The 24,804-nt window shown below is 37.7% G+C and overlaps 1 protein-coding gene across 2 annotated transcripts in view; it reads right to left on the bottom strand.

The window, feature by feature from the left end:
- The window catches only part of rbms1b (RNA binding motif, single stranded interacting protein 1b), a 123,816-nt gene extending 107,852 nt beyond the window's left edge, over positions 1 to 15,964 (bottom strand). For both annotated transcript variants that reach the window (XM_079821428.1, XM_079821430.1), the window contains exon 1: positions 15,675 to 15,964. In XM_079821428.1, the coding sequence (XP_079677554.1) occupies positions 15,675 to 15,740 (66 nt within the window). In that variant the 5' untranslated portion in view covers positions 15,741 to 15,964. The remainder of the gene's footprint in view (positions 1 to 15,674) is intronic.
- Positions 15,965 to 24,804: the final 8,840 nt, after the last annotated feature.

Here is a 24,804-nt window from a genome sequence, read left to right as displayed (position 1 = left end):
CCTATCAAAAAAGATGAGAAATTAGCAGACCAGGAGATAATTTGGTGCATTGCTCAGAATTTATGTGTGTAATTTGTTTATGATAACATATAGGGCCCTATGATTTCCGCGATGTGGAAAACGTGGATGCGAAATCCAGTCATAAAAACTGAATTTACTGCAGAACACGGCATTTGTCAAATTTTTGATGAATATATAAAAATCAGGTTGTACACTTAAATCAAATCGTGATGTAGACTAGCGTCTGTGAATACTTGACCACAAAAAGACTGTTTAAATATGAATCCTGCAAGTTCTGCGCATGTTTCCCGCACACACACACACACACACACGCACACACACGCACACACACGACGCTCGTGGTGTTTTCAGCCTCTGCTGTCTCACTATATGAGGACATGATCATCTCCAGAGCCACCCTGAGAAAAAAACTATTGTTTGAGAAAAACTATCATCATATCAAAAACACACAGAAACTCAAAAGGTCTTCATGGCAACCTGTCAAAATAAAAGTTCGGTTTAACTTGACAGAAATATATTACTGTTACAATTTTTCTTCCATGTTTTAATTTTAACAGTAAAGCTCAGTTGTGCAGCTCATTGTTTGTTTAATTTCATATGATTACAAGATTAATAAAATGTATGTTTATGTCTTCATTTGATTGCCAGAAAATACACAACATGGAATATGTGGAAAAAAAACATTATATACAGTTTTTTTTAAATTATTGTTTATATGAATTTGATTAATTAGACATGTTTTTTTGATAATTAAACATTTAATTTATCCATGAAAACTTTTGCCATGAAAACACTGCTTGTATAAAAGTTTTTAATTTCATATTTCAGAAAACTGATTAGAATAGTATGAAAACACAAGAAAACAAAGAAGATGAACACAAAATGGCTGGACTTAATAAACACTAATTTTATACATACAGTATTTGTATGCATTTCATTGCTGATATCTATATTAGATTAGTTATATATATTTTTCAATGTACATTTATGATATGCACTTTCTGTAAAGCTGCTTTGAAACAATGTGTATTGTGAAAAGCGCTATACAAATACATTTGAATTTAATTTAATTGAATCTAAAGCTAATGCTGATTTAACTTAATGAGAAATTAAATCAACTTATTTTAATAAATCATAAAATAAATTGTTTATCCATTGTCAAGGGTGTTGGCAGATTTTGAAAATGACACATGGGGAACTAATACTTCAAATTAGTCAAAAACATGATCCCAGATCTGGATTTTGGCAGCATTCAAATGAGTGAATAATACTTTGACTCAAGTCCAATCAAAAAAAAGATGAGAAATTAGCAAACCAGAAGATAATTTGGTGCATTGCTCAGAATGTGTGTGTAATTTATTTATCATAACATGGCATACTGCGACAAGCTTTAGTTTTGCACCGCATGCATCCAGTGCAGACCATCCAGTAGTGTTTGATTTTTTCTGAATTGGGCTCTGAGAGATTCAGTGAAACGAGATCATGACTTTAATATCATTTATTTATTTGCATGACACAAAACACCATTTCACTCCTGCGACCCACACATGTCAACAGATGAGACATTTCTCCAGAGTATATATCTGGAGATTAAAAGATGATTATGAAGAATAATTTTCGCATCTAAACCCGACAAAATCACAGCATTAATAATCCCGCTGTCCTGTAAATATTCATCTGTGTAAATAATACGTTTTTTTAAGGCTTTCTACCAGTCAAAAGATTGGAAACATTACTATTTTTAAAGTTTTTGAAATAATTCTCTTATCAAGTCTGCATTTATTTGATCAGAAATATAGAAAAAAATCAGTAATATTGTTAAATATTATTAAGATTTAAAATAATGTTTTTCTGTTTTAAAATACTTTGAAAGTGTAATTTATTTCTGTGATCAAAGCTGAATTTTCAGCATCATTACTTCAGTCGTTAGTGTCACATGATCCTCCAGAAATCATTAAAAAAAGGATAAAAGTTTGTTAAGGCCAATACCGATACAAATATTTGGTGATTTAAAAATCTGATATTCTGATATATCGGCTAATATGTATAAAAACAAAACAAAACAAAAACACAGAAACGAGTAAAAAAAACAGATTTCCCTTACATTAGATATTTGTAGTTATTCATGATCCCTCAGCCTCTCTAAAATAATATGATATTGCGGTTTAAAAATAAACTTGTTTGTTTTATTGTCACAACAGGACAGAGGAACATAAAAATATATTAAAGTTCTAATAAATAAAATGTATAAAAACTATGAAACGGCAACACTGATAATGTGTTTTCATCCGTTTTTATTATTTTTAAAAAAAAATATTAATTTATCGGCCATCATAAATGCCGATACCAATAGTTTGGAAAATGCCTAATATCGGCCGATAATATCGGTCAGCTCTAATGATTTATTATTAATGTTGGAAACGGTTGTGCTGCTTAATATTCTTTTGAACAGGTGATACTTTTTTCAGGATTCATTGATGAACAAAAAGTTAAAAAGAGCAGCATTTATTCAAAATAGAAATCTTTTCTAACAATAAATATCGTTTCGTAGCATCACTTTTTATCAATTTAACACATCCTTGCAGAATAAAAATATTAGTTTATTTCCCAAAAAAAATACTGACCCCAAACGTTTGAACGATACTGTGTATTGTTACAAAAGATTTCTATTTTAAATAAATGCTGCTCTTTTTTTACTTTCATCAAAGTATCACAGGTTATGGATCATAAAGACAGGAGTCATGATGTTAAAAATTCAGCTTTGCATCGCAAAAATAAATTTTATTTTAAAGTATATTAAAATAGAAAACCATTATTTTAAAATGTAATAATATTTCACAATATTACAGTTTTTACTGTATTTTTTGATCAAATAAATTGAGGCTTGATGAGCATAAGAGACTTAAATAAAAAACATTACAAATAGTCTAAATTCTGATGCAAATGTTCTGTAAAATGATATTAAATAGTGTTGTCTGATACCCACACAAATATATCTTCCACTATAGCAGATTTGGGTATACACATTCACTCACACAGCACTATTCTCGACAGGCCTATTTTTACCCCATTCGATCTCCACATATTTACTTACACATTTACTGAATTGCCTGTTTACACAAAGTAACAAAGCAGGTCTATTAATACCAGACGGGTCTGTGTGGGTCTCATTGACCTTGTCAGTTAAGCTGAAGGGCTTTTCCAGCTCTCCGCCTGCGTTTGTGAGACAGGCCCTTGGCATAGTGCTTCACCACCATGGTGGTTATTATTGTGAGCCGGTCCCTCATTTTCCTCATGTCAAAAAGTTCCCAGAATGACTATCGCAGGAGAACAATTGGACTTCTTTCAGCTCGGCACACACATAATGAGCTGGTTAATTGTGTACATTCCGCTGCCAGGCAACTCTTCAGGCTGTATTGTAAACATTGTATAGGGCTTTTTAAGGCCCTTCACAATGGCTTTGTTTGCAAGCTCTGTGTGTAAAGTCCAATGGCAGTTAATGTGCTAAAACCCACCCCTCGATCACAGGCTCATGTTGACACGGCCAGCCCACCTACAAGCCATGGAAATGCATCAGAGCGGGAGGAAAAACTGCAGCTTTTTAATTATTATTCATATTATTAACAAACAATTATGCACTGGTGATAATGCGACGGCACGTCTCCCTCGACTTGTACATTTAACATGAATACATTTATTACCGTTCAGTTGCTTCTCATAATTCCTAGTGCATTTCATGCATTCTCAAGAAAATGTGAGGAAACACATGATAATCTCACCAAAACATGTTTAATAATAGCAAAATGCTAAGAAAATGAAGATTATCTGTTACCCCCGTTTTTGAGAATAGACGTGAAAATGCACTATAAAGTCAGAATTGTGAGATATAAAGTCAGAATTGTAAGATATAAAGTCAGAATTGTAAGATATAAAGTCAGAATTGTGAGATATAAAGTCTGAATTGTGTGATATAAAGTCAGAATTGTGAGATATAAAGTCAGAATTGTGAGATATAAAGTCTGAATTGTGAGATATAAAGTCAGAATTGTGTGATATAAAGTCAGAATTGTAAGATATAAAGTCAGAATTGTGAGATATAAAGTCTGAATTGTGAGATATAAAGTCTGAATTGTGTGATATAAAGTCAGAATTGTGAGATATAAAGTCAGAATTGTGTGATATAAAGTCTGAATTGTGAGATATAAAGTCAGAATTGTGTGATATAAAGTCAGAATTGTAAGATATAAAGTCAGAATTGTGAGATATAAAGTCTGAATTGTGAGATATAAAGTCTGAATTGTAAGATATAAAGTCAGAATTGTGAGATATAAAGTCTGAATTGTGAGATATAAAGTCAGAATTGTAAGATATAAAGTCAGAATTGTGAGATATAAAGTCTGAATTGTGAGGTATAAAGTCTGAATTGTGAGGTATAAAGTCTGAATTGTGAGGTATAAAGTCTGAATTGTGTGATATAAAGTCAGAATTGTAAGATATAAAGTCAGAATTGTGAGATATAAAGTCTGAATTGTGAGATATAAAGTCTGAATTGTGAGATATAAAGTCTGAATTGTGTGATATAAAGTCTGAATTGTGTGATATAAAGTCTGAATTGTGAGGTATAAAGTCAGAATTGTGAGATATAAAGTCAGAATTGTAAGATATAAAGTCAGAATTGTGAGATATAAAGTCTGAATTGTGAGATATAAAGTCAGAATTGTAAGATATAAAGTCAGAATTGTGAGATATAAAGTCTGAATTGTGAGGTATAAAGTCTGAATTGTGAGGTATAAAGTCTGAATTGTGAGGTATAAAGTCTGAATTGTGTGATATAAAGTCAGAATTGTAAGATATAAAGTCAGAATTGTGAGATATAAAGTCTGAATTGTGAGATATAAAGTCTGAATTGTGAGATATAAAGTCTGAATTGTGTGATATAAAGTCTGAATTGTGTGATATAAAGTCTGAATTGTGAGGTATAAAGTCTGAATTGTGAGATATAAAGTCAGAATTGTAAGATATAAAGTCAGAATTGTGAGATATAAAGTCTGAATTGTGAGATATAAAGTCTGAATTGTGAGGTATAAAGTCTGAATTGTGAGGTATAAAGTCTGAATTGTGTGATATAAAGTCAGAATTGTGTGATATAAAGTCAGAATTGTGTGATATAAAGTCAGAATTGTGTGATATAAAGTCAGAATTGTGTGATATAAAGTCAGAATTGTGTGATGTAAAGTCAGAATTGCGAGCTATAAAAAAGGTTTTGATTCTAAAGTAGTTAAAATAAATGTTGTAATATGAAAACTGACACCGCCCACTAGGGGGAGGAGCCTGCTAAAAGAATTTAAAGTACCATTTCCATAGTAATGCGCAACGTCCAATTTCAAAATGTTTTTCACAGGATGAATATTGAGTTCATAAGCTTTTGAATGATACCTAATTTATGATTATTACTAAAATATGTGATATGAAAAATGCAATAAATATGGGATGGTGACAGTTAAGGGGTTAAATTTGTTGCATTGTGACATTATTCACAAAACATTTAAGCACCAATTCACCCATAATTTCCCCTTATATTCTTGCAAATAATTGCTGTAGATACAACTTGTAGTACATTTTTCTCTGTCATATTTCTATTTTGCACATGATATTCAAAACCCATATGAATCAAAATGATCACATTCCAAAAAATAAGTACAAATAAATGCTACAAATAAGAGTATAGCATTGCGGCCGAAGCCTTGTAGGTCTCTGTATATTTCTTCATTGTTTTATAAAATGAATGCGATTGGTCATCCTTTACGTCTGTCTGTGGGTTTTACAAATATTTAACCAAGAAAAAGCATTTATAAGAGGTTGTGACTAAACCATTGGCTCCTCAAACTGTCAGTCAAACCTCATAACTCCACCCGCCTCCATTTAGATTGTGCCGTTTGGAGATCTCGGCTTAATTTCATAATTTCCCCTTATATTCTTGCAAATAATTGCTGTAGATACAACTTGTAGTACATTTTTCTCTGTCATATTTCTATTTTGCACATGATATTCAAAACCCATATGCACTTGAACTATACTGACATTTGTACCTCATTGTCAATTTGCACAGTTAAATGATAATATAAATGAATTTAAATTAAAAAAAAAATGGCTGTAATACAAAATGCATTACATTATTGAATGTCGGGAAATGTGATTGAAAAGGATGTCCTAATGCAGAAACCTTAATGGTCCTAAAATAAGTGTGAAATATGATGGAAACATGCTTTTGACAGGCTTTGTGAGATTGACCCTTCAATTACAAATTGCTCAAATTCAGTGCATATGGTTTTTGTTGTTGTCTAAGCCAGTGTTTCCCAACCACTGTGCCTTGTTATCAAAATGATCACATTCCAAAAAATAAGTACAATAAATGCTACAAATAAGAGTATAGCATTGCGCTATCAAGCCGAAGCCTTGTAGGTATCTGTATATTTCTTCATTGTTTTATAAAATGAATGCTATTGGTCATCCTTTACGTCCGTCTGTGGGTTTTACAAATATTTAATCAAGAAAAAGCATTTATAAGAGGTTGTGACTAAACCATTGGCTCCTCAAACTGTCAGTCAAACCTCATAACTCCACCCGCCTCCATTTAGATTGTGCCGTTTGGAGATCTCTGCTTGTTTGTTTGCAATGCCAGGGTAAATAATGCACTGATGTTTGAGAAAGTACAGCGTATTCTTTACCCAACAAACACTTTGTCCATGAAGGCTACCGCTTTTAGGATTTGAAGAGCAGAGAAGAGCAAATGTACTGTTTTAACATTTTGAAAATTTGACATTTTGATCAGATTTCAACAACAAGAAAACTGAGTGCCCATATAGTGACAATAAACTTTATATCCTGTAGTTAAAATGCCTCAGATGTGGCCGTTCCAGTACACTATATTGCCAAAAGTATTGGGACACCCCTCCAAATCATTGAATTCAGGTGTTCAATCACTTCCATGGCCACAGGTGTATAAATCAAGCACTAGTCATGCAGACGCTTCTACACACATGTGAGAGAGAATGTGTCGCTCTCAGGAGCTCAGAGAACTCAAGCGTGGGACCGTGATCGGTTACCGCCTGTGCATTAAGTCCATTCGGGAAATTTCCTCACTATTAAATATTCCACGCTCAACTGTTAGTGGTGTTATAACAAAGTGGAAGCGATTGGGAACAACAGCAACTCAGCCACGTAAAATCACAGAGTGGGGTCAGCGCATGCTGAGGGTCACAGAAGTCGCCAACTTTCTGCAGAGTCAACAACTACAGATCTCCAAACTTCATGTGGTCTTCAGATGAGCTCAAGAACAGTGTGTAGAGCTTCATGGGATGGGTTTCCATGGCCGAGCAGCTCATCCAATCCTTACATCACCAAGTGCAATGCAAAGCGTGGGATGCATTGGGGTAAAGCGCGCCGCCACTGGACTCTAGAGCAGTGGAGACGTGTTCTCTGGAGTGACCAATCACGCTTCTCTGTCTGGCAATCCCATGGACGAGTCTGGGTTTGGCGGTTGCCAGGAGAACGGGACTTGCCTGACTGCATTGTGCCAAGTGTAAAGTTTGGTGGAGGGGGATTATGGTGTGGGCTGTTTTTCAGGGGTTGGCCTCTTAGTTTCAGTGAAAGGAACTCTTAATGCTTCAGCATACCAAGACATTTTGGACAATTTCATGATCCTAACTTTTTGGGAACAGTTGGGGACGGCCCCTTCCTGTTTCAACATGACTGCGCACCAGTGCACAAATCGTCGGCCCATAAAGACACGGATGAGCGAGTTTGGTGTGGAGGAAATTGAGTCCTGACCTCGACCCGATTGAACACCTTTGGGATGAATTAGAGCGGAGACTGAGAGCCAGGCCTTCTCGTCCAACATCAGTGCCTGCACTTCTAGAAGAATCCCCATAAACACAATCTTGTGGAAAGCCTTCCAAGAAGAGCTGAAGCTGTTAGAGCTGCAAAGGTTACATATTAAACCCTACGGATTAAGAATGGGATGTCATTAAAGTTCATGTTGTTTTCTGGTAAAAAACAACAACCTTGTAACTCAATTTGAGCTTGATTTTCATCAAATGTTAATATTATAATGACACGTGCAAGTGTCTGACCATAGCTATATAAAAAAAAGATACACTGAAAATAGCAGCTCCAAACAACTTTTATTGATAGCACAACATTTCGACCATTAAGCACAAAAAAAAAAAACACAATGTATTTTTGATAAGTACACTCTAAAAACTGCTGGGTTAAAATCAACCCAAATTGGGTTTGTTTTGGCAACCCAGCGCTGGGTCAAAAAGGGACGTACCCAGCGCTGGGTTGTTTTAACCCAGCATGTTGGGTTAAATGATTGAGATATTTTATTTGACAGAAGTTCCCTTTCAAAGCCTACAGCGAACGGCCGGTTTGGACTACATCCTGGTACTTCCTGCTTTAATTACGTCAGTAGAGCAGTTTGTCGACTAACCTCCGCCCACAAGAATACGCAAAAAAGGGGGCGTGGTCTTGTTGCTCTCCCACATGGAGAAGAGGAAGTGTTGCGTTCGGTTCGGTTCGGTTCGGTTGCGTTTGTCGCCATGTCGTTCAGACGCTGTTATTTTCATCCCGGAGTCAAATCACCTTTGTTTGGCCTTCAGGGGCTGTAGTTTGAGCGCGTTCATCTCCCCGTTATGGTCAGAGGCGGGACCTTTCCGGGCAACGTGCGCTAAGCTGCTGTCGAATCACAACACGGGAACCGCTGGCACAATCAGAACTCGTTACGTATTTCTGAAGGAGGGACTTCATAGAACGAGGAAATTCTCAGGCCGTTTTGAGGACAGTGAAAACAGCGGTATACAGATAAGTAAATTGTGTGAAAAATACTGTGTTTTTTTTACACATGAAACATGAACACATGTTATATTGCACACTGTAAACACAATCAAAGCTTAAAAAAAAAACACGAAAAACGGGACCTTTAAAATACAAGGTTTCCGCCGACAGCGACGATAGGCCTGGAAATTTGTTGTTTTATCATCCCCAACAACATCATACCATTGTGTTTCACATTAAATGTGAGTCCTACTTTTAATATAATATCTCGTTTTTATATGCCATTTGAAGCAATGCATGTTTGTGCAATTTGAGCGGTGTGCCGTGGGATTCTCTACTTCTCAAAATTGTTGGGAAGGTTGAAAAAAGGTTGGGAAGCACTAAGCTGTACATTATAGGTTGTAAACAGCCATATAAATGTGTTCTACCTTTCCGCCTTTCAAATAAAGATGAATAATAAAGCTGCTGGCTTCCAGCTTTGAAAGAAATCAAGCTGCTGTAATAATATTAAAAAAAAAGTCTGTTCCTCCTTTTCCTGTCAAGGCTTATCTAACAAAAGCATCTCAACTTCTACACGCTCCTACAAGGGCATGAGTCCAAAAATAGCAAAACAGCCAACAAACAAACGCTGGATATTTTCTGAACAAGAAATGAAAATCTAATTACAAAAAATCAGAGATGATGGAAGGTGAATGGTGTGGACTTAACAACATGGGCTATTTATTCAGGCCACTTCATTGTAGAGTTTATGGAGCATTTATGGACTCTATCCTGTATAAGTACGGCAGTATTTGGAGTTTCAGGATGCTTTTGTATATACTGACGGCCCACATAAAGTCAACATAAGCTTCCTAGCATCTGGCAAAATTGATCCGATTTACTTCCCCATCTTTCTGATCTTATTCTGCAGTGCATATTAGTCTATAACATCTCTTTTGTCTTTGCAATATGTATCAAAATATAATTTGTTATGCATCTGAATAAACTTTCCTGTTTGGATCTCATCATTAATGCCTCGGCATCTCGCCTCCAACCACCTAACATCCACTTATTATTACAATCCCATCAGTTTCTGATAGATAAAATCAAGTCCGGTTTTAAATAAGTGTCCTTTAGAAATATGCATCAGATTGACTTTGATAAGAGTGAAAAATGAGGCGCATAAAGTGGATAAAAGGATCTGATATTCGCAGGATTCTCTCAGCAAAACTTTCATTCACATCAATAATGAAGGGTTAGTTCACTCAAACATTTTAATTATCCCATAATTTACTCACTCTCAAGCCATAGGTGTATATGACTTTCTTCTTTCAGCCAAACACAATTATATTTAAAAAATACCCTGGCTCTTCCAAGCTTTATAATGGGAGTGAATGGTAACTGAGATTTTGAAATGCATAAAAGTGCATCCATCCATCATAACAGTGCATGCATCCATCATAAAAGTGCATCAATCCATCATAAAAGTGCATCTATCCATCATAACAGTGCATGCATCCATCATAAAAGTGCATCCATCCATCATAAAAGTGCATCCATCCATCATAACAGTGCATCAATCCATCATAAAAGTGCATCTATCCATCATAACAGTGCATGCATCCATCCATCATAACAGTGCATCTATCCATCATAACAGTGCATCTATCCATCATAACAGTGCATGCATCCATCCATCATAACAGTGCATCTATCCATCATAACAGTGCATCTATCCATCATAAAAGTGCATCTATCCATCATAACAGTGCATCCATCCATCATAACAGTGCATCCATCCATCATAAAAGTGCATCTATCCATCATAAAAGTACATCTATCCATCATAAAAGAGCATCTATCCATCATAACAGTGCATGCATCCATCATAACAGTGCATCCATCCATCATAACAGTGCATCCATCCATCATAAAAGTGCATCTATCATCATAACAGTGCATCCATCCATCATAAAAGTGCATCTATCATCATAAAAGTGCATCTATCCATCATAAAAGTGCATCTATCCATCATAACAGTGCATCCATCCATCATAACAGTGCATCCATCCATCATAAAAGTGCATCTATCATCATAACAGTGCATCTATCCATCATAACAGTGCATCTATCCATCATAAAAGTGCATCTATCCATCATAACAGTGCATCTATCCATCATAAAAGTGCATCTATCCATCATAACAGTGCATCTATCCATCATAAAAGTGCATCTATCATCACAGTGCATCCATCCATCATAAAAGTGCATCCATCCATCATAAAAGTGCATCTATCCATCATAACAGTGCATCTATCCATCATAAAAGTGCATCAATCCATCATAAAAGTGCATCTATCCATCATAACAGTGCATCTATCCATCATAACAGTGCATCCATCCATCATAAAAGTGCATCCATCATCATAACAGTGCATCTATCCATCATAAAAGTGCATCCATCCATCATAACAGTGCATGCATCCATCATAAAAGTGCATCCATCCATCATAACAGTGCATCTATCCATCATAACAGTGCATCTATCCATCATAAAAGTGCATCCATCCATCATAACAGTGCATCCATCCATCATAAAAGTGCATCTATCCATCATAAAAGTGCATCTATCCATCATAACAGTGCATCTATCCATCATAACAGTGCATCTATCCATCATAACAGTGCATCTATCATCATAAAAGTGCATCCATCCATCATAAAAGTGCATCCATCCATCATAAAAGTGCATATATCATCATAAAAGTGCATCCATCCATCATAACACCGCATCCATCCATCATAACAGTGCATCCATCCATCATAAAAGTGCATTCATCCATCATAACAGTGCATCCATCCATCATAAAAGTGCATCCATCCATCATAACAGTGCATCCATCCATCATAACAGTGCATCCATCCATCATAACAGTGCATCCATCCATCCATCATAAAAGTGCATCCATCCATCATAACAGTGCATCTATCCATCATAATAGTGCATCCATCCATCATAAAAGTGCATCCATCATCATAAAAGTGCATCCATCCATCATAAAAGTGCATCTATCCATCATAACAGTGCATCTATCCATCATAAAAGTGCATCCATCCATCATAAATGTGCATCCATCCATCATAAAAGTGCATCCATCCATCATAAAAGTGCATCTATCCATCAGAAAAGTGCATCCATCCATCAGAAAAGTGCATCCATCCATCATAACAGTGCATCCATCCATCATAAAAGTGCATCCATCCATCATAACAGTGCATCTATCCATCATAAAAGTGCATCCATCCATCATAAAAGTGCATCTATCCATCATAAAAGTGCATCCATCCATCATAAAAGTGCATCCATCCATCATAACAGTGCATCCATCCATCATAAAAGTGCATCCATCCATCATAACAGTGCATCTATCCATCATAAAAGTGCATCCATCCATCATAAAAGTGCATCTATCCATCAGAAAAGTGCATCCATCCATCAGAAAAGTGCATCCATCCATCATAACAGTGCATCCATCCATCATAAAAGTGCATCCATCCATCATAACAGTGCATCTATCCATCATAAAAGTGCATCCATCCATCAGAAAAGTGCATCTATCCATCAGAAAAGTGCATCCATCCATCATAACAGTGCATCCATCCATCATAACAGTGCATCTATCCATCATAAAAGTGCATCTATCCATCATAACAGTGCATCCATCCATCATAAAAGTGCATCTATCCATCATAACAGTGCATCCATCCATCATAAAAGTGCATCTATCCATCATAACAGTGCATCTATCCATCATAACAGTGCATCCATCCATCATAAAAGTGCATCCATCCATCATAAAAGTGCATCCATCCATCATAAATGTGCATCCATCCATCATAACAGTGCATCCATCCATCATAACAGTGCATCTATCCATCATAACAGTGCATCCATCCATCATAACAGTGCATCTATCCATCATAACAGTGCATCCATCCATCATAACAGTGCATCTATCCATCATAACAGTGCATCCATCCATCATAAAAGTGCATCCATCCATCATAAAAGTGCATCCATCCATCATAAATGTGCATCCATCCATCATAACAGTGCATCCATCCATCATAAAAGTGCATCTATCCATCATAACAGTGCATCTATCCATCATAACAGTGCATCCATCCATCATAAAAGTGCATCCATCCATCATAAAAGTGCATCCATCCATCATAAATGTGCATCCATCCATCATAAAAGTGCATCCATCCATCAGAAAAGTGCATCCATCCATCATAACAGTGCATCCATCCATCATCACTTGTGTACCGCTGATCGCCGGAAGCTAGTTATTTTAGTCTCTAAAGTTTTAAATATGGATATTTTTCTTACACAAACGCATGGCTTTGCTTCAGAAGGCCTTTATTAACCCTTAGAGCCGTGTGGAGCAGTTATATGATGGATAGATGCACTTCTTTGGGTTTCAAAATCTCTGTATTCACTGCCATTATAAAGCTTGGAAGAGCCAGGATATTATTTAATATAACTCAGATTGTGTTTGGCTGAAAGAAGAAAGTCATACACCTGGGGGTGAGTAAATTATTGGATATAATAAAATTTTTGGGGGATTTTAACTGTGATGTTTTTTGCAATGCTTTGATTGACAAAAACTTGTGGTGGTTATTTATGTTTCCTCTATGCAGCATAAATCAATGCTTTTATAAAGCTTTGTGCAATGTGACATGTTATTAGAAGGAACTGGATATGTGATAAATGAAAGCCGATTAGTATCATATGCATAGTCAGGCAGCATAGATGTACTCCTCCACCCAGTATTGATCAGCTGGGATGTCTGATAAACAGCAGCAAACCTTCCTCTACTCTCTATCTTCTCACATTCTCCTCTAACAGAGCCAAATGAATCATTGTGAAAGCTGCATTTCTTGTGCATCTTATAAATATTTAATTTTCTTTTCATTACTGGTCAACCAATATCATTTTAATGGCAGGAAAGTGCATGCATGAGAATAAATACACTTTATTTCAAACAATATTTACTCAAAAATTGACTTTTTACCAATCAACCAACTGGGAATGGTTATCAGCTGATGCCAAATGCTTTCGAAATGACAATATTCAGCTGTCTGCACTATTATTATTACTATTAATAGAAAAGAATGAACACTTCAAAGGAATATCTGTAGTGTCAGACGATCAATCAGCTATTATTTCACCATCTAAAAGATTATCGGACAATGACCGGGCTCAGAATAGTTTAATTTCTAACAAGAGTCAATGGATAAAAGTTTATTTTTCTTATTTTTTTGAGAGAGATTGAATGTTGAATATGAGTGAAGGTCATTATTTTATTTTTTATTATTTATTTGATATTACTTAAACTTTTAATATAATCGGTTGGGTTATTTTTTTATTTGAGAGCAATTTAATGTTGATTATGAGTGAATATTGTTTTAAATAAGTATTTATTAGATTGTATAATATTAATTAAATATTTTTGATATTAATGAAATATTTAATATAATTGGTTGGGTAATTTTTTTCTTTTTTTTGAGAGAGATTGAATGTTGAATATGAGTGAATATTGTTTTAAATAAGTATTTATTACATTGTATAATATTAATTAAATTTGATATTAATAAAAAAAATTAAATAATCAGTTAGGTAATTTTTTAATTTTTTTGAGCGATTGAATGTTGAATATGTGTGAATATTGTTTTTAAATAAGTATTATTATATTGTGTAATATTAATTAAATACATTTAATATTAATTACATATTTAATATAAATCGGAATAGGTAATTTTTTTCTTTATTTGATATTAAACATTTAATATAATCGGTTGGGTCAATTTTTATCTGAGTGAGGTTGAACGTTGAATATGAGTGAATGTTGTTTTAAATAAGTATTTACCCTATTACATTGTGTAATATTAATTAAATATATTTGAAATTATTATTTTTTATTATTATATAATAGGTTCTCCGTTTTTTTTTTGAGCGATTGAACGTTGAATATGAGTGAATATTGTTTTAAATAAGTATTTATTATTGTGTAATATTAATTAAATATATTTGATATTATTTAAACATTTATTATAATCGCTAGCCATGATTATTCTGAATTATAATATATCAACATTTGCCTGTCAACCATCAACCACCCTAGATATCTGCACTGGAAACCACATTTAAGTAATAAAAAAAAACATTTATTCTCATTTATTCTTAATAAATATATAGCAATTTTGATTGTTGTCATTGTATCCTAATATTGGTCCGCCCATGATATGAATATGAAACACCATATCAGTCAACACTTCAAGACTGTCTAAACAAAGACCATATTCTGTCTTTTTACAATTAAACTAAGACTATTTTGTACTACAAAACACAACAATGATCCCCAAGTGGATAAACTAGTATGATAAATTAATAAATACATAGGAGAGACGATCACAACAACACTAGCGCTGGAGTTCAGACTTCAGCCAGCGCGCGATGTCACGTCACAGGAATTCACTGGCCCAGAGAACGAGCAAAACATTTAATAACGCCAACAAAAAAACGACGACCACAAAGAGATTAAACCAGAACTGTGTACACAACAGCGACGATTTGCTTATATCTGGATTTGGCTGTTCATATCTGATAAAAACTCGATTTAAAATGTCCGCCCGAAAATCCCCTCAAGTACGCAACAAACTTACTACAGTGTCACTCGATCCATATCGTACAATATCCAATAAAACGCCAAACACAGCAGGTAAAATCTACAAAAGCGATATATAACAAGAGGTAAAACTGATGATTTGCGTACCTTGGCTTGAAGGTAGGGGTAATAGTAGGTATATTGGGGGTACATCTGCCTCCACACCTTGCCCATGAAGATTAGCGGTAAATTTAGTCGTGGATGTCACTACTGTCAGACCTGAAACCCGGAGAAAATCAACACCGACCGCTGCTGTCGACGTCCAAACGCGGAGACTGGTGCTGAGGTGGGCGGTGGAGCTGCAGTGGAGCAGAGCAAAAACAGCCACCCTCCGGTGAACTCAAACTCTGCTGGAAAGTCTGCAACACAGACTCATAAACACCAACCAAACGCTGTACATTTAAAGCACCAGAGAAAGAATATGAATATTCTGTGGTAAATGTTTTTAATCTCGCAGACATAGATGCACAAATGTGCTCTTCTTGAATTATTAACGATTATCTTTCACATAAGACATCAAATTTATGATATATGATACATTTGACTTTGTTTATGAGCCACATAAGGGATACCGGGGGCATGTTGTCACACCTTATGGGTGGGTTTATTTTTCAGTTTCACCTTAAATTCTTAGACAACAGGAATTCTTGTTTTGTATGGAATATTTCAGTATTTATTATAAATGATTTAGCCTTTAAAGTCCCCATGAAATCAAAATGGCTTTTAGTGGCTATTAATATGTTAGTCTTACTTTGTTATCTATAAGCTAGTGTGCTCCAAAACAATGACAAAATCCACATTTAGAAGATATTAGCATTCAAAAAAACTTTCAGTTTCTCGCTTTCACCAATATGGATCAATTATTTTAATGACATAATTTTCCGTCCAATCAAATGCTTTCTAGAATCTGAAGCCCCGCCCCCCCTACATTATAAATAGATATTTAGAATCACTTGTTCGCACATTTACTATTTTCTACATGGTGAATGGCACATAGTGCACTATATAGGGGATAGGGAACGATTCAGATTCAGTGTAAATATGCTTTCCATTGGGGCGAATGAAGTCTGGTTTCACGTTACTGTTACACGAACCGTCCAGAGCGGATCATGTGATCGAGTCGGTCCAGAGACATGATAGCACAGAGCGGATCATGTGATCGAGTCGGCGCAGACCATAGACTGTAAAAATATATGGACGTAGTGTCTCTGACGTCACCCATAGGATTCTGAAGAGCTGTTTTGAAGCGTAAAGTAGGGTCGAGCTGGCCGTTGCCATCTTAGCAGCGCGTCATTCCCGGATAACAGAAAATGGGCAAAGAGGCGGGACGTGGGCGGAGCTGAGATGAGGCGATGACTAATGGTGCATTCACACCGGACGCGAATGACGCGATTCACGCGAGTGATTTACATTTTAAGTCAATGCAAAGACGCGAATGCGGCGCGATTCGCGCGAATGAGGCGGCGCGAATGGCGTGATTCGCGCAAATGACGCGAATTGAGCGTTTTGAACGCGTGGTTCGCGCAAATCGCTCAAGTTAAAAAATCTGAACTTTGCCGGATATTCGCGCCGCGTTAACCAATCAGGAGCTTGCTCTAGTAGTGACAACAATGAGGAGAAAATCTGTATATTAATATCTGGTTCAGACAATATGATTATCACTGTGATAACATTAAATGACATGAAACACAACCCAGTCTCTTTTTGTTAAATGCAAGTTTATCCATCCATCCATCATCTTCCGCTTATCCGGGGCCGGGTCGCGGGGGCAACAGTCTAAGCAGAGACGCCCAGACTTCCCTCTCTCTAGCCACTTCCTCCAGCTCTTCCGGGGGAACCCCGAGGCGTTCCCAGGCCAGCCGGGAGACATAGTCCCTCCAGCGTGTCCTAGGTCTTCCCCGGGGCCTCCTCCTGGTGGGACGTGCCTGGAAAACCTCCCTGGGAAGGCGTCCAGGAGGCATCCGAAATAGATGCCCGAGCCACCTCAGCTGGCTCCTCTCGATGTGGAGGAGCAGCGGCTCTACTCCGAGTTCCTCCCGAGTGACTGAGCTTCTCACCCTATCTCTAAGGGAGCGCCCAGCCACCCTACGGAGAAAGCTAATTTCGGCCGCCTGTATCCGGGATCTTGTCCTTTCGGTCATGACCCACAGCTCATGACCATAGGTGAGAGTAGGAACGTAGATTGACCGGTAAATCGAGAGCTTTGCCTTGCAGCTCAGCTCCTTCTTTACCACGACAGGCCGGTACATCGACCGCATTACTGCAGAAGCTGCACCGATCCGTCTGTCAATCTCCCGTTCCATCCTTCCCTCACTCGTGAACAAGACCCCAAGATACCTGAACTCCTCCACTTGAGGCAGGAACTCTCCACCAACCTGAAGCGGGCAAGCCACCCTTTTCCGACTGAGAACCATGGCCTCGGACTTGAGGTGCTGATTCTCATCCCAGCCGCTTCACACTCGGCCGCAAACCGTTCCAGTGCACGCTGAAGGTCCTGGCTCGAGGAAGCCAACACGACAACATCATCCGCAAAAAGCAGTGACGAAATCGTGTGGTCCCCAAACCGGACACTCTCCGGCCCTTGGCTGCGCCTAGAAATTCTGTCCATAAAAATCAAGTTTATATTTGATTAATAATACAAAAGTATAAGTAAAAGTTATAATAAGCTATACATGAAATAAAGCAAACAATTTAGTCAAACATTCAAAGTCAGTGCTAGTCGGCTACAACTGTAACGTACAGTTATAGCCTAAAAATAAAAAAGTAATGAAACTTCACTTTGCCCTCAGCCTAAACGATTTGCCAGGGAACAAATTATAGATCCGTGAGACCAAAGATCGGCCGTTACATCTACACAAGACGAATTATAGCTCGAGACACCACAGAGACATCCAAGCCAGCGGCAAATGTCAGAAGGACTGGCCGAGGAAAGGCTGCTCTCACCGGGGTTAATGAGCGCGGAGCGCCGCTGATCCACTGGAGCTCACAACTCCGAAAACGCCAGATAAAATGTTCAAATAGGCACTCTTTTTATAAATAAACCACAGATTTGAGCTTTAAACAACTACATTATCTTATAAAGTCTTAAAACTACGTTTTGTCACACATTAACAGTAGATTTTACCAAAAAAAGACGTGTAAACACAGCCCATGTCAGCCATTTCTCAACGAGATAAGCCAGCTGGCAGAAGCCCCTCCCATGGCACGAATTCGCGTCTGTTGTGCAGTGAATGTCACACGCGAATAGCGTGATTTATTCGCGTCAATCGCGTCCGGTGTGAACGCCACATAACAGACAGCAGACAAACGACAATCCACCTGTCACTCAAAGTGGTCACGCCCTTAATTAAGCAGAAATGTAAGGCTTTATATAATGTAAACAAATGAGTTATAAAAAAATTCACCCCCCTCACAGTCGTCATGAAGGGCAAAATTTGCCGTATAGACCAAAACCACAATTTGTCCCAGACTGTAAACATGTGTTTTTCTGCTGTAAAGTTGGGCGTTTTAACATGGAGCTCAATGGGATTTTGCTCCTTCTGGATTCTGACCCTAGTAGCCAGTCAATGAATTGCAGTTTAATTCACTTCCGTTTTGACTAAACTGCGGGAGGTTGCAGCTTGGCACAGACCAGAAAATGTATCGGATCATTTGAATTCTGCACATAATGATATTTTAAAGCGATATGGAGGAGATCAGGAGGAGAAACGGTTAGAGATTAGGAGGAAACTGCGGCTTTACCGAGCTCAACGGCTCTGGACGAGCTGTGATATAAACTTAACGCTATTGGCTATTTTTAAAAAGGGGAGGAGCTGTTCAACATGCCCCACCCTGTCTTCCTGTTTCAGTGGAAATTTTGTCAACACATTCAGTTGGACTTAAAAAAAACAATTAATATGCCTTGATAATCTTTAATCAAAATAACTTCTCCTCCCTCATGGCGTGAAGACGGGACAACCTGTCACTTACATGAGATCGACCTATCGCAAACCACAACCACTCAACCATCCAATCAATTCCACAAAATCAAAAAAAAAATCTTGTTTGAGAAGCCGTTTCCTTAGATATACGTCAAAATAAGGAAGAATACTTCCTGATGAACTACATGCTGATTTTAACTACAAAAAGTTAATATTTTCACTCTTATTGAGCAGGAAATATAAGATACAGTTCCTTTAAAACTTGCTGAGCAATAATCAGTCCTTCCAGAAAAATGCAGCTTTTTTTGTGATTGTTGCGGGCAAAAATCCTTGATTATGCGGCACGTTTTCTTAAAAAATGCGATGGAAAATGTGGGATATTTATGCAATTTTATGCAATAAAATTGCAGGAACTTGCAAAAACTGCGGTTTGATGAAAAAGAGAAAAAAAGCACTAACGTTATTTAGGAATATTTTTGTTTTATTGAAGACCTTAATAAACACATGGCTCAAATTTACAAAACATTGAGTCAAATTGAGTTACAAAACTTGAGTCAAGTTCTGTAGCTTTACAAAAGGAATATGCTGAAAAAATATGCTACAACCTCTGTTTTACAGAGGTAGCTATACAAAACAGACATTTGAGTGCTTCTAATGCACAAAGTGCAATCTCTTAAAGGGTTAGTTCACCCAAAAATGAAAATTCTGTAATTAAGGACTGACCCTCATGTTGTTCGACACCCGTATGACCTCCGTTCATCTTCAGAACAGAAATGAAGATATTTTAGTTGAAATCCAATGGCTCAGAAAGGCCTCCATTGGCACAATACTCTCAAGACCCATAAAAGGTACTAAAGACGTTGTTACAAAGTCCATCTCACTACAGTGGTTCTACAATAACTTTATGAAGCGACGAGAATAGTTTTTGTGCGCAAAAAAAACTAAATAACGACTTATATAGTGATGACCGATTTCAAAAAACAGCATCATGAAGCTTCGAAGCGTTATGAATCAGTGAGTCGATTCATGATTCGGATCACGTGTCAAACTGCTGAAATACGTGACTTTGGCGATTCAAACCACTGAATCGACTCACTGATTCATAACGCTTCGAAGCTTCATGATGCTGTTTTTTGAAATCGGTCAACACACCGGGAAACTGCTTTGCACGGTCTTTTGCTGTTATTTTTGTTGGCAAATGGGAATTTGCATGCTTCATCATGGTTTCACCGATATCTATGGTTTCACCAAGGGGGTTTGCAGCTTTTCAATGATGTTCACGTCGGGTAATTACGTCACTTCAAAACTTTCCCATGGCAATAGGGGGAAATGGCGGCTCTTGTGTGAAGTAAACGGACATTTTTCAACTTTCTGCTAATATATATGACTTTTTTGCAATGAAAATGCGGGGATTATGAAATCATGCTAGCCTTGCATATTTTGCTCGCGGAAATAGGCAATTTACGCGGTGAACGTACTGCGTATTTGAAAGAATAAATATGCGGACTTTGGCTGATTAAGCATTAAATCATGCGATCACATAATCACATTTTTCTGGAGGGACTGAATAATAGTCTATAGCCCCGTTTCCACTGAAATTACCCGGAACAATTTTTCCCAGGAACTTTTTTCCCAGGAACTCTTTTCCCCCCAGACCTGTTGCTGTCTGTGTTTCCATCGCGGTCTAAAGTACCGTGAAGATCAGTCCGGTGACGAAGGACTGCGCGCAAGTTTCCAGTTCCCACTGGATTTCGTCCTACACAAATAAACTTAATAAAGCCTGAACCTCGTCGTCGGTCCATCGTCGTATTTTTTAAACTCCATTGTTGATTCAAATAGTAAACAGCTCTTACTGCACGCACCGCAATAGACTTTAGGTTGAAAAAAAATGCTGTGTTAACTCAACCAATCAGTGTGTTCTGCACTCAAGTCCCACCCCCGAAAGTTCCTGAACTGTGAAAAGTACTACCTAAAGGCTGATTTATACTTTTGCATCGGACCTACGCCGTATCCTCTACGCCGCAAGTTACACGTTGGTTTTAATTTATACTTCTGCGTTGTTGTCCGCGTCAATGTGCAATTCCACATGCAGACCGCTAGTAGGCAGTGTCCACAGGCATGTTGATGGTAGTATCAATGTAAAAGCCGAAGAAGAAGCGGCTTGTTTACATTGTCATTGCATGCTTCTCAATCAGCTCCCTAGTTCAGTAGTCAGCTTGAGTTGTTGTATCTAATACAAATGAAGCATCTCTAGTAGATTAGTAGAGTTACATAAGAGGCGATCTGGTGCTGGAATGTGTTTTCGAAATCATGCTCGTGGCGCTGTTTTCAGTATCGGTAGCTTGTGCACAGACGAGCGCTTCAATCGATTGAATCGATTGCAATCGGATCTATGTTTTTATTCACTAACAAAAAGAATCTCTGCACTAAAAAATATTTTGATAGCAGATGTAATGAAGAAACTATCATCCCATTTCTGGACACACACTCCTATCGTTCAGTAAATATCGTCTTGCCCTTTCTGTCCGGTGGCGTGCGTTTGTCTCAGCAATCGCACGGTCAATGTTTGCTAGCTTTACAAGCTTTCAGAATACGCTTTAGTAGCCTATATCAGTGCTCGTCTCTTTTCCGCCGATTTGTTAATGACTAGTTTTTTAGTCATTTTTAATGACTAAAAATGATTACTGTCCGTCGCTGACTGGGAGGAGCACAGTCCCACGTCTCTGGACTAATTTGCCTAATCTTCACGGTACTTTAGACCGCAGTGGAAATGCAGACAGTAGCAGATCTGTGGGGGAAAAAAGTTCCTGTAAAAAAAGTTCCTGGTACAAATTATTCCGGGTAATTTCGGTGGAAACGGGGCTTTGCTCTTTAGCCGTGATTCCACCGCAGGAACTTTCCCCAGGAGCTAGGAACTTTGTGGTGGTACTCGGTGTGTTTCGACCGCAGGAACCGGGGTCTAAATGAAGTTCCGGGTAAATATTTCCCGCTCCAAACGGCCCTGCTCCCGAGGTAGTACTTTTTCAAAGTTCAGGAACTTTCGGGGGTGGGAATTGGGCGCTGAACATGCTGATTGGTTGAGCTCACGCAGAATTTTATTTAAACCGGCATTTTTAAAAGTCTTGCGAGGTTTGTTCTGCGTTCAGTAAATACCAGTCTTGCTCTTTCTGTCCGGTGGCGCACGTTCGTCTCAGCAATCGCACGGTGAATGTCCGTAATAGCTGATAATAACATGCGGTGTCTTATTTTAAATCTAGCTTTCAGAATACGCTTTAGTATCAGTGCTCGTCTCTTTTCCGCTGTTTTCTTAATTACATCTTTTGTAAACCAATACATAACTAGCAAAAGCAGCACGGCTTGCATCTCCTCCATACTGATTACTGTCCGTCGCTGACTGGGAGGAACAGTCGCGCGCAGTCCCACGTCTCTGGACTAACTTGCCTTATCTTCACGGTACTTTAGACCGCAGTGGAAACGCAGACAGTAGCAGGTCTGGGGGGAAAAAACATTACTGTGAAAAAAAGTTCCTGGTACAAATTGTTCCAGGTAATTTCGGTGGAAACGGGGCTCTAGCAAGCAGGGCTGTTTTGAGGGGGACATTTTTACCCGGAACTTTATTTAGACCCCAGTTCCTGCGGTCAAAACACACCAAGTACCACCCCAAAAGTTCCTGGGGAAAGTTCCCGCTGTGGAAACGTGGCTTATTACAGGTTTTTCAGGCCAATTTAAACAGTAAAACAATTTTGAAACACCCAAAACTATTCCTGAAACAGCAAAAAAAGGTTAAAAATAAAACCACAAGACTTCTATGTGAGTTTACAATGGATTGTGAAGGACCTCTGTGTCATTTTTGAGGCTTTTTGAATGGGACCTGGAAGCTAAATATCAAGTTCTTCAATGGTAAGGCTTCCGTTTCAAATCCTTATTTTATATTTTTGTCCAACCCTTTTTGAAATTACTATTAATTGGCATTAAATCACTGTTTTATCCAGATTAAAGCCACAATATGTAATTCTTCGCCGCCAGAGGTCGCTTATTCAAAACAAAGGCGTAGCCTGGATTTCGTAGAGATTCTTCTGCTCATGTGTGTGTGGGGTAACACAGCGCTGTTTATCATATTGCACACATTTGAGTGTGTTGTAGGTTATGTTATACTCTGTGCGTTCACTTGGCGCTATATGAGATACTTGTTCACACTGCAGTGAGCGAGATCATATTAGGCATGGTAAAACATGGTACTCGCGGTAAATCAAGAACACCAGATTTAAACAATAAGACTAACTGTGTTGAGCTGTAGAACAACGATTAGTTTTCTGTTGATGAAAGATCCAAACAGTTGGATCAAACACATATTGCATCTTTGGTGTTTTGATGGTTTCTACAAAATAAAACTGAAAATTGAGGGTAACGCACAGACACGGCCCGTGTCCTAGGTAAAATTGCATATTTCTCTGGCTTTAAACATTCTTGGAAACATTTGGGATAATGCAAGTGCACAAGTCAACAAAATATATAACAGTTCTAGTGTTTTTTTTATATATTTGAATCCAATAATCGTACATATTGTGCCTTTAACACGATTTTACAAACATGATTGCTTGATTCTGAATGCCAGTGAATTATTTAAACTTCCACAAGTGATATAATACTCTATGCAAACTGGGTTAAATGCTGCTTTAGCAACATTTTGCAGGCCTCTAGTTTGGAGTCCAGCCAGATGCTCATGTGAGTGATGCTTCCTGTTGAGCTTCAGGAGACAGGAAGCATCATGCATGTCTAAGCGCCCTGTGAAGAAGGGTTGGAGCAAAGCCTGCTGTAAAAAGCCAAAGCCTCCAGCGATCTTAATCCCCTTAAATCTAGACGCCAGAGAGAGAAAGAGAAGCTAAAGTCATATAATTAGGCGCATTATATACTTGAAATTGAATGTTTCAATGAATAGCTGTCCCTTTCCGAGTTTATATGTGACTATTGTCTCAATTGCCTTGCTATTAGTCTCAGACGGCACTCCCACAAGTCTGATGCATATTGCACAAACAAACGTGACATTTTATTACTCAAAACTTTGGTGCAAACTTCTATTATACTTGCATTAAACCGGCTCAGAACAGCTCCTCATTTTGCATGCATGCTGAATGGGCAGTAATCACAGAACGAGACGCAATGTCATCCTGTATGATGCGTGGGAAGGGCTTCTTCAGGTCACCTCGTGCTTTTTGTGCTTGTCCTGCCCAATTCATTACCCGCTGTTCCTCTGCCCTGATACCAACTTCCAGATGGAGCTGCATGACATACTCATTTATCATAGAAAAAGACACTCA

This window comes from Gobio gobio (assembly GCF_949357685.1).
Source record: "Gobio gobio genome assembly, chromosome: 7".
Lineage (NCBI taxonomy): Eukaryota > Metazoa > Chordata > Actinopteri > Cypriniformes > Gobionidae > Gobio > Gobio gobio.
Note: the sequence above shows the minus strand (reverse complement) of the source record. Positions and strands in the feature narration are given on the sequence as shown.